A 15,000-nucleotide genomic window follows, 5' to 3' on the forward strand; every position below is an offset into this window, starting at 1 on the left:
AGCAGATCATGAGGAGATATTCACTGATTTTGAACAACAAGCGTTCTCCAGAATCACTGACTACACCTTTAAGAACAATAACAATAACAATACCTTTAAAACCTATGATTACATTTGATGATGAGTGTTTAGTTTGACAGTGCTTCGTGGCAAATCCATTTTTTTTCTTTATTTTAAGGCCTATCATTTTATTTAAAAATTGTGGGACATGTTGGTTACATTTGAATATTATGAGGGAGGGGATCTATATACAGCTCCAGAAAACATTCAGAGACCAGTCTGGATTATTCTTCAATCTTCATCTCTACATTACTTAAACCTGCAGTGTGTAGAATTTTGGGTTTTATTTCCTAGCAGATTTTATAGAAAATAATTATAATATCCATAAGTACATTTAATTTAGTGCATAATAGCTGAATTTTTTTTTTATTATTATTTATTTTTCCCTTAGAAAGGGTCTCATATGTCCATATTTCTGCATATTTTGGACCAAGGCCTAGTGCCGCCATCTTGAAAGTGTCATAGTTGGAATGTCATCAGGTGCATTGTTTAACATTTTGAATTGCTCTTGTCCTTGAAGGCCACTGTAGCTTCTGTTATTATTCAAAAGGGGTGGGGTTACCCAGGGAGCGTTGCATTCTAGAACTTTCTTATGGCTATAGATAGTAAAACCAGAGACACTGAACATTTGGAGTGGTCTCTTCATTTTTACCAGAGCTGTAATGTATGTAATCTCAATGGCCTTGACACACACACACACACACACGCACGCACACACACACGCACGCACGCACGCACACACGCACGCACGCACACGCAGTCAAAATATTTGCTTTTATCTCCGAATAATACAGATTGTATGGAGCCTACATGTTTGTGTTTCTTTGTAGCAGACGTTCTGTAGTAGTTGTTATGAGCTACTTGTACTTAAAAGTGGTTAATTTAGCCCGTTTCTGTCTGTCTGTCTGTCTGTCTGTCTGTCTGTCTGTCTGTCTGTCTGTCTGTCTGTCTGTCTGTCTGTCTGTCTGTCTGTCTGTCTGTCTGTCTGTCTGTCTGTCTGTCTGTCTGTCTGTCTGTGTGTGTGTGTGTGTTATTCTTTTAGCCCTTGCGTGCGTGTGTGTCTGTCTGTCTGTCTCTATGTGTCTGTCCGTATGACACATGGGCTGTGTTTGGAAAGCCATACTAACGTCTTACTCATACTCATTTTGACTTCAATTTGAGTATGTGACGGTTAGGTATGCGAGTTTGGGTATGTGAGAAATTCCCGGATGAGTACTAACTTCCGGGAAGATTTTGGGTATGAATCGATTGTATACTTCTCCTACTCAACCGCCCCATAATGCACTGGGTCAATTCTACCCGCCCAGGAAAATGAAATATTTTCGAGCAAGTTGCTAGGCAACGACATCGTTTGGGGTCCGCGATCTGACAACTGTACGTGCAGTCATTCATAAACTCTTACAATAGATAAGAGATGAAGATAAATACCTAACAACATTAGAGTCACTAAGACCCTGTTTCCACCTGGGATTAACATCTGACTTTTTGAATCTGGTTACAAGTGGCCAGCTCTCAGTCCGTGTGTTCCCACTTGTATTTTCAAATGTGACTTCTCTGTCTACTTGTGATCGGATTCCATTTACCCGCGCTGTATTTAAATCAACACGTTCATCATTTCCGTTTGCATTGCTGTTTTTAACCGGTGGGGTTCAAACAAGTAAACATACAAGGCTGTACAGTGCCACAGTTTTAATCGCATTTTGCTATTAAAATGCATTACATGCGAAGATAATTACCAGTCTAGGTTGACGAGATATGCTACTATCTCATTTAGACAAGGAGGAGCGATGCACAACACTGCTTAGAGGGCTCTACATTAACACTCGCCAAATGCGGGAAATATCATAGATAGTGTATAAAAGTAAAAACTCTTAAGGTGAGAACACACCAAACGCGTTGGGTGCAGTGGCGGCGTTGAAAAATCCTATTTTTGCATAGGGAACCATTGGTTTAGCCGCGATGATGCGTTGGCCGCGGCAAAGTGGCGCTTTGGGCGCGGCAGCCGCGTTGCCAAAGCGTCAACGCACCATTGCCCGAGATGAAAAAATGTAACTTTCAACGCTCCAGCGCGTGACGTTTAGCCGCGTTGGCCAATCAGCGGTGAGCTTGACCCGACGTCACGGACACCGGCACGGTGGGAGGACCGGAGGACAACACAGAGTAAGTAAGTAAGTAAGCTTTTATTTATATAGCGCCCTTCACAGACCAGGGTCACAAGGCGCTTCACAATACACATTTTTTATACATACACTCAAACACCGATGGCAGTAGCTGCCAAGCAAGGCGCTGTCTGAACCATCGGGAGCAATTTGGGGTTCAGTGTCTTGCCCAGGGACACTTCGACATGTGGGTAGGCGGGGAATCGAACCTCCGACCCTGCACTCCAGAGGCAGACTCCCTACCCACTTCGCCACTGCCGCCCGTAAATACTTCCCTCCTCGACAAACACCGAGGAGGGAAGTATTTACGGCTGGCTGCCTGGTGCTGTATGAAGCTCGTGGGGAAAGTGAACCAGGAGAATGGGCTTCCTGGTTAATTCAGTGAATATGTGCGGCTGTGCATTAGCCGATAAACCAAGTTAGCGCCGGTCGGATAGCATTAGTTAACTCACCCAGTTGTGTGCGGCCACCACCTCCATATAATGAAGCCAAACATAACGGCTAAGTCCTGGGAACTTTCACAACGAGTACAGCGAAGCACCGGTGTTTATATCAACGCCAGCCACGGTCCCCTGTCACAGCCAAGTAGGGTAATGTAGGCTAGTTGCCTTTATTTTCTACTGCCCTGTGCACAATGCTGCTGTAAATGTGTTTGGTATGGTGCTGCCTTGCTGTTTGTGTTCATTTCCGAGTAGCGTGAATCTGTTTTAAGGCTATTTGTTCCGTTCAGTTGCTGTTTATTTGTCTTTTGGCACAATTGTTGGCCATGTTGTTGTTGTTTTTGTGCGGACATGATCGCTGTTGTGTCGGGTCGGGTCTGATCGCAGCAGGGGAATAAATATATGGGGGGGAGACTAGCTGCGAAGCGTTGGGCGCGTTGAACCACTTTTTGACACAAAATGACCACGCGCCAGATCAGGTGCGCCAGAACCAACGCGTTTGGTGTGTTCGCACCTTTAAGGTGCGTTGACGCTTTGGTAACGCGGCTGCCGCGCCCAAAGCGCCGCTTTGCCGCGGCCAACGGATCATCGCGCCTAAACCAATGGTTCCCTTTGCAAGAATAGGATTTTTCAACGCCGCCACCGCACCCAACGCGTTTGGTGTGTTCTCACCTTTAGGCGAGTGAGTTATTACGCCACTTTGGCTGGTGAAAGATGTGCTCGCCGGGCGGCTTTTCTAACGTCTGCTACACTCTTGTCACTACCACCAGTACACGGCTTTATGCAATTAAGTTACTTTACGTGCGAACAGAATATTTCCTGTGCGCCTTCACATTAAAAGCCTGTTAATAGCCAAACCCGAGTTGACTTTTATTTGTAAGCAGATAAGTTTTCAGATTTACGCAGTGAAATGAAACCAGAGACAGAAAGCTTGTCATTTGCAATACTGGTGGATGCAACTAACGTTCATGAGGCTTCTATAAAAGCTGCATGAACGCCAGTGATGCACTTTTAACGTATTTCCGCTCAGGCAGGGGGCAGCAGTTGAGTAGGAGGTCTCTAAAGTGGACAAGAGTCACATTGGTGTTTCCACTACCAAATGAATGCAGACACAACGGTCACAACCGACGTAAACCACCTCCGAATGTGGTTTTTGTGATCCGATCTCAATGCGTCTTGAGAGTGTTTTCACCTGTAGTTAAAGCTTTATTCATGTGATCCGATTACAAAAGTCAGATGTTAATGCCAAGTGGAAACGGGGTCTAAGTGAAATAAGTGATGTGAGTCTGATAGTGGAGAGAGATCAGAACAGATCGCTGTTCCACACACCGCGGCTCGTCCAGCTCAACTCACAGACAGCTGAGTGCTGATGAGCCGGACAGAGAGCGTCGGAGGGATCCTCCGCCTCAAAACATCATTATAAAACAAGAGGTCTAAAACACAGATGATGAACACAGTGTCAACAGTGTCTAAACTGCCTGAATCTTATAAGAAGAAGAAGAAATTCTTCATTGCTTGAGTATACTTCAACTGAAAACGTTTCGACGCACCTCGCATACACAATCGATCTTTGAGTAGATAGTATGCAGTATATAGATGGTGAGTATGTAGGATGTAGGACGCTAGTAGGCCTATGGCTTTCCGAACACAGCCATGGACCTATCATTACCCTTCGCCCCCACTTAGCGCCTTTCACCGGGCATGAGGGGCAAGACCCTCCGATAAAATCTGACCGGTTGTTTCCTTCGTGAATCGTGTCACTTTCAACAGGAACAAAGGAACATTTTGACTCACCCTGCTCGCCGTACGAAACAATCGCGAATCTCCAATCGGCTCCAAACAGCGTAACATCAGACTGTCGCTCTCACGGTTTCATTTCTCCTTTTGTTGTTGAAGCAAAAGAAAACAGGATGTAACTTTCTTTCCCAATCGCTCTCTCTTGCTCTTAACTCTCTCTCTTCTTCCAACGAACGCGCTGGTGCAATACCGCCACCTGCTGGACGGGAGTGTGTATGTGTGTGTGTGTGTGTGTGTGTGTGTGTGTGTGTCTTATTTATTTAATTATTTCAGGACAATGCACATTGATAAACATAGTCATTCCAACATGTAAATGTGCCAGATTGTAGCCCAGGGGCTAATTTCCATCTGTTGTCCATAGGCAGGTGGATGTTACAGTAAAAGCAATACAAAAGATATACAATAAATACATAACATGAAAAGGTTCTATAGAAAGCAAGGACAAACATAAGTATTGGTTAAAAAGGAAATACAATTCAATAGAAAGTGGGCCGATACAGTGCAGTGTTATATGTGGTTACATGTTTGGTTATCAGTAAGCCATGTCTTTATTTTGCGCTTGTAGTGTGGTATCTGGATAGATTTAATTATATTTAAATGCAGGCTGCCATTAAATCATGTCAGATCTGTGTGTGTGTGTGTGTGTGTGTGTGTGTGTGTGTGTGTGTGTGTGTGTGTGTGTGTGTGTGTGTGTGTGTGTGTGTGTGTGTGTGTGTGTGTGTGTGTGTGTGTGTGTGTGTGTGTGTGTGTGTGTGTGTTACAAACAGACATGCAGCATTGTAAAAGCTTGTCATCAATATCTCACTAATGATGCGTACATTTGCAAATCTGCAAAGCCCCAAAATCTAGATGTTGGAAGAAAACAAAGTCAATTTGTTTTTAAATTTTGAAAACAAAACAAGTGTCCAACTGCCTGAAGCCTTTCCTAATCACAGTTCAAATTTGATCAATAACCCATAGAAAATGAATCTTTTACACTGTTTTTTCCAAGGGAATGTCTAGCCGTTTCCTAAAATACCAGCTGGAGACTCCAAAAGGACACTTTTGGTCCATGGCACATGAAATGTAACTGTGTAAAAAATAAATTTTCTATGGGTTATTGATCAAATTTGAACTGTGATTAGGAAAGGCTTCAGGCAGTTGGACACTTATTTTGTTTTCAAAATTTAAAAACAAATTGACTTTGTTTTCTTCCAACATCTAGATTTTGGGGCTTTGCAGATTTGCAAATGTACGCATCATTAGTAAGATATTGATGATTTTTCATATTTATTTAAACATTTTGGAAAATACTGTAATACGAAAAGTTGTTGTTTTAATGTCAGTAATCAACTGGCAAAGTTTCATAATGATATCTACAAGTTCAAAAAATTCCCCATTAGCCCATCCCCATTCACCCCCATTCACTTAAACAGTGGTTCTGATTTGCTATGTCGGCCCGCTGTAGCTTTCCAGCAGCTTGTTGACAAGGTTGTCCACCCAGGTTGTGATCGTGGAAGGTCCTAGATGTAATTTCTGGTGAACAACCTTTTACAACGCTCCATGTCCATAAAATCACTTTGCCCCCTGGGTATTAAAGGTGCAGTGTGTAATATGACATCATCAAGAAAGTTCTACAAAGTTCTAGAATGCAACGCTCCCTGGGTAACCCCAACCCTTTAGAACAGGGGTGTCAAACTCATTTTGGTTCGAGGGCCACATACAGCCTCTCTGATCTCAGGTGGGCCGGACTAGTAAAATAATGGCAAAATAACTCCAAATCCCTAACTTTGTTTTTCAGTAATATGCTTTATCAGCCTACATTTGTAACCTACATTATCACGGATCACAAGGGATCTCTGTACCCCCCAGGAGATGTCTTAGTAAAGGTTGCTGCCGGCCATGGGAATAGGAGGTGCGGCGCGTAGCGCCGCAGCAAAAATTTTGGGGGTATTTTGCTCAAAGATGCCAATGTGCACTAATGAAATAAACAACTGTTTATTTGAATACACAAATACAACAAGCACTGACCTTACAGTTGTCCAATTTTGTTTACTATATGTACAGGGACACATTTTGTGCAAACATGCAGACAAAATACAATTAAATAAAAGTGCAACTTCTACTGTTTTGATTTATTTTTAAATACAGAGGTTATTGGTTGTTTTGGAATTCGTTTTTCCCAATTTAAAACATAAAAATAAAGCAGCATTGAAAATTAGGAAATAAATCTTGTAGGCCTACACTAGCATGCTCCTGCTCGTTTTGCGCACACAGAGCCGCAGACACACCACGCTTGCTAGTACATTAATTGTTCAGCACTAAAAATAAAAATAGTTTTATTTTTATAAAAAAGTAATAAAATAAATGTACTAAAAATAAAAATGTTTTTTTTTTTTTGGTTTTTACTTTGCCATAAAGCACTGGAGGAAACATTAATAGCGGTGAAGCAGGATTGCCATTTACCATTTCCCACGTTGCTAAAATGTGCTTTTTTTATTTAGGCTGCCCCCTAGCGGCAGGAGTGAGCATTTCGGTTATTTCTTTAAAAATTCATAACTCCTCACAGGAATGGGCTAGAGACTTACTTTTTTTTTTGACATACTCAGAAATTTATGCTCTACAGGTCGCGGGCCTGATCAAATCATCTCGCGGGCCGGATCCGGCCCGCGGGCCGTATGTTTGACACCCCTGCTTTAGAATAATAACAGAAGCTACAGTGGCCTTCAAGGACAAGAACAATTCTAAATTTTAAACAATGCACCTGATGACATTCCAACTATGACACTTTCAAGATGGTGGCACTAGGCCTTGGTCCAAAATATGCAGAAATATGGACATATATAAGACCCTTTCTAAGGGAAAAATTTATAATTCTAAAAAAAAAATTCAGCTATTATGCACTAAATTAAACGTACTTGTGGATATTATAATTATTTTCTACAAAATCTGCTAGGAAATAAAACCTACACACTGCACCTTTAACTGGATTACTATATAGATTGACAAAGGCCATTAGAGTGAGTGAGAGCTGCCTCATGTTACGAGTAATGTACTCATCATAGATCATAGTATGAGGTAATGTAAGCTGTGTGTGTGTGTGTGTGTGTGTGTGTGTGTGTGTGTGTGTGTGTGTGTGTGTGTGTGTTTGTGTGTGTGTGTGTGTGTGTGTGTGTGTGTGTGTGTGTGTTTTAGTGTGTGTGTGTGTGTGTGTGTGTGTGTGTGTGTGTGTGTGTGTGTGTGTGTGTGTGTGTGTGTGTGTGTGTTTGTGTGTGTGTTGTCAAGTAATCTGTGGTACTATATGATCAGGCTATGTTAAAGAGGACCTATGATACTTTTCGACTTTTATGACCTATAAACGTTGTTATAATGATTTATAGTCATGTTTAACCATACTAAATTATCAAATAATGACGTACATGCATTTAGCCGTATTCCCTGCTGACCGTCTGGGGTGTCTGTGCAGAGCGCTAAACACTAGGGCAGCCGGTCGAGAAGTCACGTGTTCAAATCGGTTCAGAATTTCCTGATATTCTTGTCGTCACGAAAAGCGGATGTTTCCATGTATGGTAATGCTGCAACATGCCCCCACCTTCCTGCTCTCAAATCTACCCGCGCGCTGCTGGAAATGTTCCGGAAGGAAGGTAACCAATCACAACGGAGTGGGGTTTGCAGGAGGGGGGCGGGGGGGGAGGGGGCGGAGAAGCACAGAGCTGCGTGTAGAGAGAGACTGCTGTGCTCGCTCAGATGAGAGGAAGAGTTTCCCGAAAATCTACAGGGTTTTTTGTGATGTGATTCGTGTCAGGTTGCTCTATAGCAGTTTTTAACAAGAACTGAAGACCAGAAAAGTAGTATAATAGGTCCTCTTTGAACACGGTGATTATTATAACCATATGTAGCCGCGTGCAAGCTAAAGCTATAAGTACAAATGTAATGAATTATGTTGTTAGTATGAAATGGTTGGTTGATGTATTAATGAATAATATGATTTAGAGGTACAATGATGTGTCCTTATGTTAGAAGTATATTCAGAGAAGTGCTGTCAGCAGTTGGAGTGACACAGGAAGCTAGCGGGGCGGGGGGGGGGGGGGGGGGGAAGGCAGGTGTTAAGATAGAAGGGAAGTGGAGAGTTAGGAGGTTTTTGCCATGTGAGAAGGAAGTAACCAAATATGGGCACTCAGCAAAAGCAGGCGGAGAGAGAGGGGAAGTTAGTAAGCTAGTAAAAGTTATTCATCCATAAAACAAATCAAGGTTTTGCGGAGAAAAAGGGTTGAGCCTCGTCGGACCTCGCGGACGGAAGCAAGCAGACCTCGGATCGACCACCCCGGAGAAGCAAGCTACGGACGGAGAAAAGGACTTAGTCTGTCTGTCTCTGTGTGTGTGTGTGTGTGTGTGTGTGTGTGTGTGCGTGCGTGCGTGTGTGAGTGTGTAGTGTATTATGTTACTAAACATTTTATATTAAGGTATACCGCTTCAGGAGGACACACAGAGTTGGTCTCATCCTGGAGAGACCAGGAGGGGAATGTGTATTGCTTAGTGGGGGAAGCCATAGGTGAGATTTCTGTAGGTTACTCAGCATGCACACAAAGGGAGGCTCCGGGGTCTTGTAGGGGCAATTTAGGACAGCCTGGTTAAGATTTAACAGCTAATTTATTGGCCCCTGGCTAAAGGGGTTGTCCTAAAGTCACTGAATCAGACTTCATGGCCCCAAATGGCAGAGCACCTTCAAGGCCTACTTCACCGGTTTGAATATGAAGGTGTATTGAATTCTGAGATCCTATGTAGTATAAATGTGCAAAAAAAATTAAAATCGGTTCATCCTAGCCTGAGAAAAGACAGAAAGAGTGTTTTTTTAACCCTATATTTCTCTTTCTCGTGACATCACAGAAAGAGAAATATAGGGTTAAAAAAAACACTCTTTCTGCCTTTTCTCAGGCTAGGATGAACCGATTTAAATTTTTTTCGCACATTTATACTACATAGGATCTCAGAATTCAATACACCTTCATATTCAAACCGGTGAAGTAGGTCTTTAATGTAAAGTTGGTTTTTATTTTAAACTCAAGAAAAGATTAATAACATTTTCTAGAAAGAAGAATGACAAAGTAAACAAGTAAATAAACTGAGAAATCATTTGAATAACATGAAAACAAAACACAACATATTAGATATAATAGTTTTTATTTCACGCACCTTTAAAAAAAAAATATTAAATTCATGGAGCAAAACATTTTTATTTATTTTTCATACATAATTAATTCTGTTCATTTGTCCTAATTCATTTGAGAAATATATTACAATTACTAAGTAAGTCTTTCAAATATTACTTCAACTTTGTACTAATCAATAAACTATTTCTCACATCTAATGTTATATATAATTTCTTAGATTATCATTTGTCTTTTGTGAATTTTCTGTTCAATTTCTCCACAAAACTTAACTAATTAAAATGTTCAAATTTCATTGGAAGGATGGGGACTGGAACACAGGAAACATTTTGTCAGTAAAACTCGTCATTTCTTGTTTTCAAAGTTGTCCTACAGCGCCATCCTGTGGCGTGTTACTGCCACTACAGCTGTTGTTATAAAGCCAGTTAACTCAGGTAAACACAGGTAGGTCAACTCTGACTATGTTCGAAAAAGCCCTACTAATGAGAGAGAGAGAGAGAGAGAGAGAGAGAGAGGGAGGGAGGGAGAGAGAGAGAGGGAGAGGGAGGGAGAGAAGTAGAGAGAGAGAGAAAGAGAGAGAGAGAGAGGGAGGGAGAGAGGGAGAGAGAGAGGGAGAGAGAGAGATAGAGAGAGAGAGAGAGAGGGAGGGAGGGAGAGGTAGAGAGAGAGAGACAGAGGGAGAGAGAGAGACATTAGTAGGGCTTTAAGTCAGGTGTTTTCACTGTGTGTGTGTGTGTGTGTACTGACTGGCTGACAGTCCGGTGATGTCCATCTTAGGAAGATGTCTCGCCTTCAGAGATCGTTGGGCTTTCTGTCTCCAGGTATGGGGGGTCTATGGAGGCGTCTTTCAGGGAAGAGCTACGCCGGCTGTTCACGTTGGCAGTCTCGGCTGGGATGTCCTCGAGCTCCTGGGCGTTCTGGTTCTGGTTCTGTGGGACGATGAGGGCGAGGAGTGACTCCACTATGCTGGAGCGGCGCCGGGCGGGGGCAGGGGCAGCTGTTGGGAGGGGGAGGGGGGCGTCTTTAGCAGAAGAGCGGCGGCGACCATTGGGAGGTTGGGTGGGGGGGTTATGGGGGATCTTGCTCTTGCGGCGGCTCTGGCGGCCGTCCATGGCCTTCAGGAACAGACTGTTAGCAGAGCCGCGCCGGGACGAAGCCGAGAACTCGTCCTGGGTCAAGAAGTCGTCGACCTCCTGAGTTGACGACCGCTGCAGCTGAAACAGAAAATATGATTTGACTTGATGATATTATTATTATTATTATTATTATTATTATTATTATTATTATTATTATTATTATTATTATTATTATTATTATTATTATTATTATTATTATTATTATTATTATTATTATTATTATATTATTATTATTATTATTATTATTATTATTATTATTATTATTATTATTAATTTTATTATAATTTAATTTTTAATTTTAATTTTAATTTTAATTTTGATTTTAATTTTAATTTTAATTTTAATTTTAATTTTAATTTTAATTTTAATTTTAATTTTAATTAATATTATTATTATTATTATTATTATTATTATTATTATTTTAAAAACGTTTACTGAGCAGGGAAAAACACATTGTACATTGTGCCATTGCCATGCACACAGGTTTGTAGTCAAGACTAGTTTCCCCAAGCGCTTTTTAGTGGTCAAGTATGACTAGTAAAGCGCTATTATATTTAGTTAACATTACCATTTTACCATTTACTTAAGGTGTGTCCCGATTATGCCAGGTGTATCCCGGCCGTCCTGTGAACTGACCATGTCGTAAAGCGGCGTTGCATTGATCACGAGTTGCACCAGAAGTTTGGAGAGCTCCTGGAGGTCCCAGAGGATCTTCTGGATTTGAACCGGCAGCTCCTTGATCTGGCGCACGGGACCCAGGTCAGCTAACAGCGTGGCCTGGTCTCTGAGTTGGTTTAGGCCCAGCGCTCTCAGACCCTCCGCACGGTAAAGCACTGCCACCATGAACGTCTGGAGGTTCTTGAGAAGATCCCCGAGGATCTCCAAAACGAATCCAAGACCAACCTGTAAGGGACCAGACCAACAGGACATCAGGGACTTACAGTAACAGACTTGTCTTGGTTTTTCTTCTGCCAAATTGATTTATAATATGAAATGTCAAGAGGGTAGGCATAACAAGCCATTGTTTCCTATTTTAAATTATTGATCAGTGTATGTATGCTTAATGGTCATGGACCGAAATGTAGTCGTCAATCTAGCCTTGTGAGACCAGCCTCGATCGTTGTCGACATCAACGACTACATGAACCAATCAGGGGCTGCCTTCCACTAACAGACAGAAAGTGGGGAGGGTCCGGTCTGACTGGAGGCTAGATTGATGACTACATGAACCAATCAGGGGCTGCCTTCCACTAACAGACAGAAAGTGGGGAGGGTCCGGTCTGACTGGAGGCTAGATTGGAGGCTAGATTGATGACTACATGAACCAATAGTTTTGTTCTGACCTTATCCAGCACCTTGCCCCCTCCCGTAGCTGGTCCCATCCCATGTTAATACACAGCCTAGACCCTGTAAACTGGTTCTATTTCTACTCATTACTTTTTAAATGTTTTATTGAAGAGAGAGAGAGAGGGAGAGAGAGAGAGAAGGAGGGAGAGAGACAGAGAGAGGGGGAGAGAGAGAAATAGAGAGAGAGGGGGAGGGAGGAAGAGAGAGAGAGAAGGAGGGAGGAAGAGAGAGAGAGGGGGAGAGAGAGGAAGAGAGAGAGAGAGAGAGAGAGAGAGAGGGGGATGTAACCAAAAGCGGTCAGATGTAGTGTACAGTTTAGTTCTGACCTTGTCCAGCACCTTGCCCCCGTCCTGCAGCTGGTCCCGCAGCCCGGCCATGCGACTGTAAAGGTAAAACTCGAAAAATTAGAATATCGTGCAAAAGTTCATTTATTTCAGTAATTCAACTTAAAAAGGTGAAAATACTATATTATATAGACTCATTACATGCAAAGTGAGATATCTCAAGCCTTTATTTGTTATAAATTTGATGAATATGGCTTACAGCTTATGAAAACCCCAAATTCAAAATCTGAAGAAAATTTGAATATTACATGAAATCAATAAAAAAAGGGATTTTAAATACAGAAATGTCGGCCCTCTATAAAGTATAATCATGCATATGTACTCAGTACTTGGTTTGGGCCCCTTTTAGCATGAATTCTTGCCTCAATTCCAATTCATTTTCCATGATATTAATATGAGTTTCACCTGTAAAGCTGCAGACTGAGTGTGAGCAGGAGGCTACGCACTCTGGTCCAGAGAGACGGCTCTTCATCACTCTCTTCCTCCAACTCTAACTCTGCCACACGCATCTCCCACTCACCACCTGACAGGCACGACAACAGCAATCTTTATTAGTGAATGGTGTGTGTGTGTGTGTGTGTGTGTGTGTGTGTGTGTGTGTGTGTGTGTGTGTGTGTGTGTGTGGGAGAGAGAGAGAGAGAGAGGCTACGGACATCTCCCACTCACCACCTGACAGGCACAACAACAGCATTCTTTATTAGTGAATGGTGTGTGTGTGTGTGAGTGTGTGTGTGTGTGTGTGTGTGTGTGTGTGTGTGTGTGTGTGTGTGTGTGTGTGTGTGTGTGTGTGTGTGTGTGTGTCTGTGTGTGCATCTCCCACTCACCACCTGATGCACACAACATAGACCTCATGGTTACTGGGAGGAACCAGAGACCTCATGGTTACTGGGAGGAGGAACCAGAGACCTCATGGTTACTGGGAGGAGGAACCAGAGACCTCATGGTTACTGGGAGGAGGAACCAGAGACCTCATGGTTACTGGGAGGAGGAACCAGAGACCTCATGGTTACTGGGAGGAGGAACCAGAGACCTAATGGTTCCTGGGAGGAGGAACCAGAGACCTCATGGTTACTGGGAGGAGGAACCAGAGACCTCATGGTTGCTGGGAGGAGGAACCAGAGACCTCATGGTTACTGGGAGGAGGAACCAGAGACTTCATGGTTACTGGGAGGAGGACCCAGAGACCTCATGGTTACTGGGAGGAACCAGAGACCTCATGGTTACTGGGAGGAGGAACCAGAGACCTCATGGTTACTGGGAGGAACCAGAGACCTCATGGTTACTGGGAGGAGGAACCAGATACCTCATGGTTACTGGGAGGAGGAACCAGAGACCTCATGGTTACTGGGAGGAGGAACCAGAGACCTCATGGTTACTGGGAGGAACCAGAGAACTCATGGTTACTGGGAGGAGGAACCAGAGACCTCATGGTTACTGGGAGGAACCAGAGACCTCGTGGTTACTGGGAGGAACCAGAGACCTCATGGTTACTGGGAGGAACCAGAGACCTCATGGTTATTGGGAGGACTCTACTCTCTTTCCTCTAGAGAGGGAGAGAGAGAAAGGGAGAGGGGGAGAGGGAGAGAGAGAGAGAGGGAGACAAGAAGCTAGAGACACTAAATAATCTTAACTCACGCAGTGCCGGTGGGAGGGGCATGTATTTGGCGAAGGCTTCTTCGAGGCGCGTCACCACGTCATCCAGCCCGATGGTCGCAGCACGTCCCACCTGGTCAGATCAAAACAAAATACATATTATTTCTACAGCCCAATATAATATTTTTTTGGTTGCCAACATTCCCTTTTTTTCGTATACATTCCAAAAAAAAGTCAAAAATCGCAAAAAACACAGAAAATAACGGGAAAAACCTATTCCTCTCCTCTTACCTGACTGTCCTGCAGAAGTTTCCCCGCAGCCCGAACCGAGTCAACCAAACGCTCCAGCTGATCCAACGCTACGTCCTTACCTGGAAAACAGCGTCAACATCACATGAATATGACGTGGGGGGAATAAGACACTCGATACGGAGATGGTCTAATTGTCACTTTATTTAATCGTTGAACAAAACAATCATTACTCACTCAGGCCTGGCAGTTTAGTTCATGCGGGAATTTGCGGACGTCAGGTTGTATTGAGTCCGTTCGGGGAGGGAGTAGCAGGCGAAAAGCAAAGCTCTCCTCCAGACACACTCTTTTTTAAACGTAATAATTCGATATGGGGCAGCTGTGTTTTCTTATCAAATGTTGCCGGGCCGCTATGACCGTTTCTGGCTCTTTTCCCAGACATCCTCTCTATTTCAGCAAACACTTTCACAGTCACAAACTGGCTCTAACCGCCTACAAATACTCCTTGACACAAAATATGTCAGTGCTCTGTTTGCTTTTACATGAGGCATTCTATAACGCAGACCTGAGGGGAGGGGGGAGTACTCAGGGAGGAGGGGGGGAAATGGGTCATCTAGTAGGACTATCCTGAAGCCCAAATGAATGGTATCTTCAACAGTGACGTGTGTAATGTGTGTAATGCCATCCGTCTGTCCATACCTCCCGCTACCATCAGCTGCACGTCATCCA

General features: G+C 43.2%; 2 protein-coding genes across 2 annotated transcripts in view; both read right to left on the reverse strand.

Moving 5' to 3' along the window:
- Window positions 1-8,985, reverse strand: part of trim33l (tripartite motif containing 33, like) — a gene marked incomplete at both ends in the record, with an annotated part of 26,784 nt that extends 17,799 nt beyond the window's left edge. Inside the window, one exon of the mRNA XM_080053332.1 lies at window positions 8,905-8,985. Coding sequence (XP_079909458.1) covers window positions 8,905-8,985 — 81 coding nt within the window. The remainder of the gene's footprint in view (window positions 1-8,904) is intronic.
- Window positions 8,986-9,405: 420 nt separating this feature from the next.
- plin6 (perilipin 6) overlaps window positions 9,406-15,000 on the reverse strand; it is an 11,354-nt gene continuing 5,759 nt past the window's right edge. The window contains exons 6-12 of the mRNA XM_080053356.1: window positions 14,971-15,000; window positions 14,314-14,393; window positions 14,065-14,155; window positions 12,835-12,952; window positions 12,412-12,466; window positions 11,376-11,642; window positions 9,406-10,817 (exon numbers count right to left, since the gene is read on the reverse strand). The exon at window positions 14,971-15,000 is cut by the window's right edge and continues 37 nt beyond it. Of these exons, the coding sequence (XP_079909482.1) occupies window positions 10,377-10,817; window positions 11,376-11,642; window positions 12,412-12,466; window positions 12,835-12,952; window positions 14,065-14,155; window positions 14,314-14,393; window positions 14,971-15,000 (1,082 nt within the window). The 3' untranslated portion in view covers window positions 9,406-10,376. The remainder of the gene's footprint in view (window positions 10,818-11,375; window positions 11,643-12,411; window positions 12,467-12,834; window positions 12,953-14,064; window positions 14,156-14,313; window positions 14,394-14,970) is intronic.

This window comes from Ammodytes marinus, assembly GCF_949987685.1.
Source record: "Ammodytes marinus genome assembly, chromosome: 25".
NCBI lineage: Eukaryota > Metazoa > Chordata > Actinopteri > Uranoscopiformes > Ammodytidae > Ammodytes > Ammodytes marinus.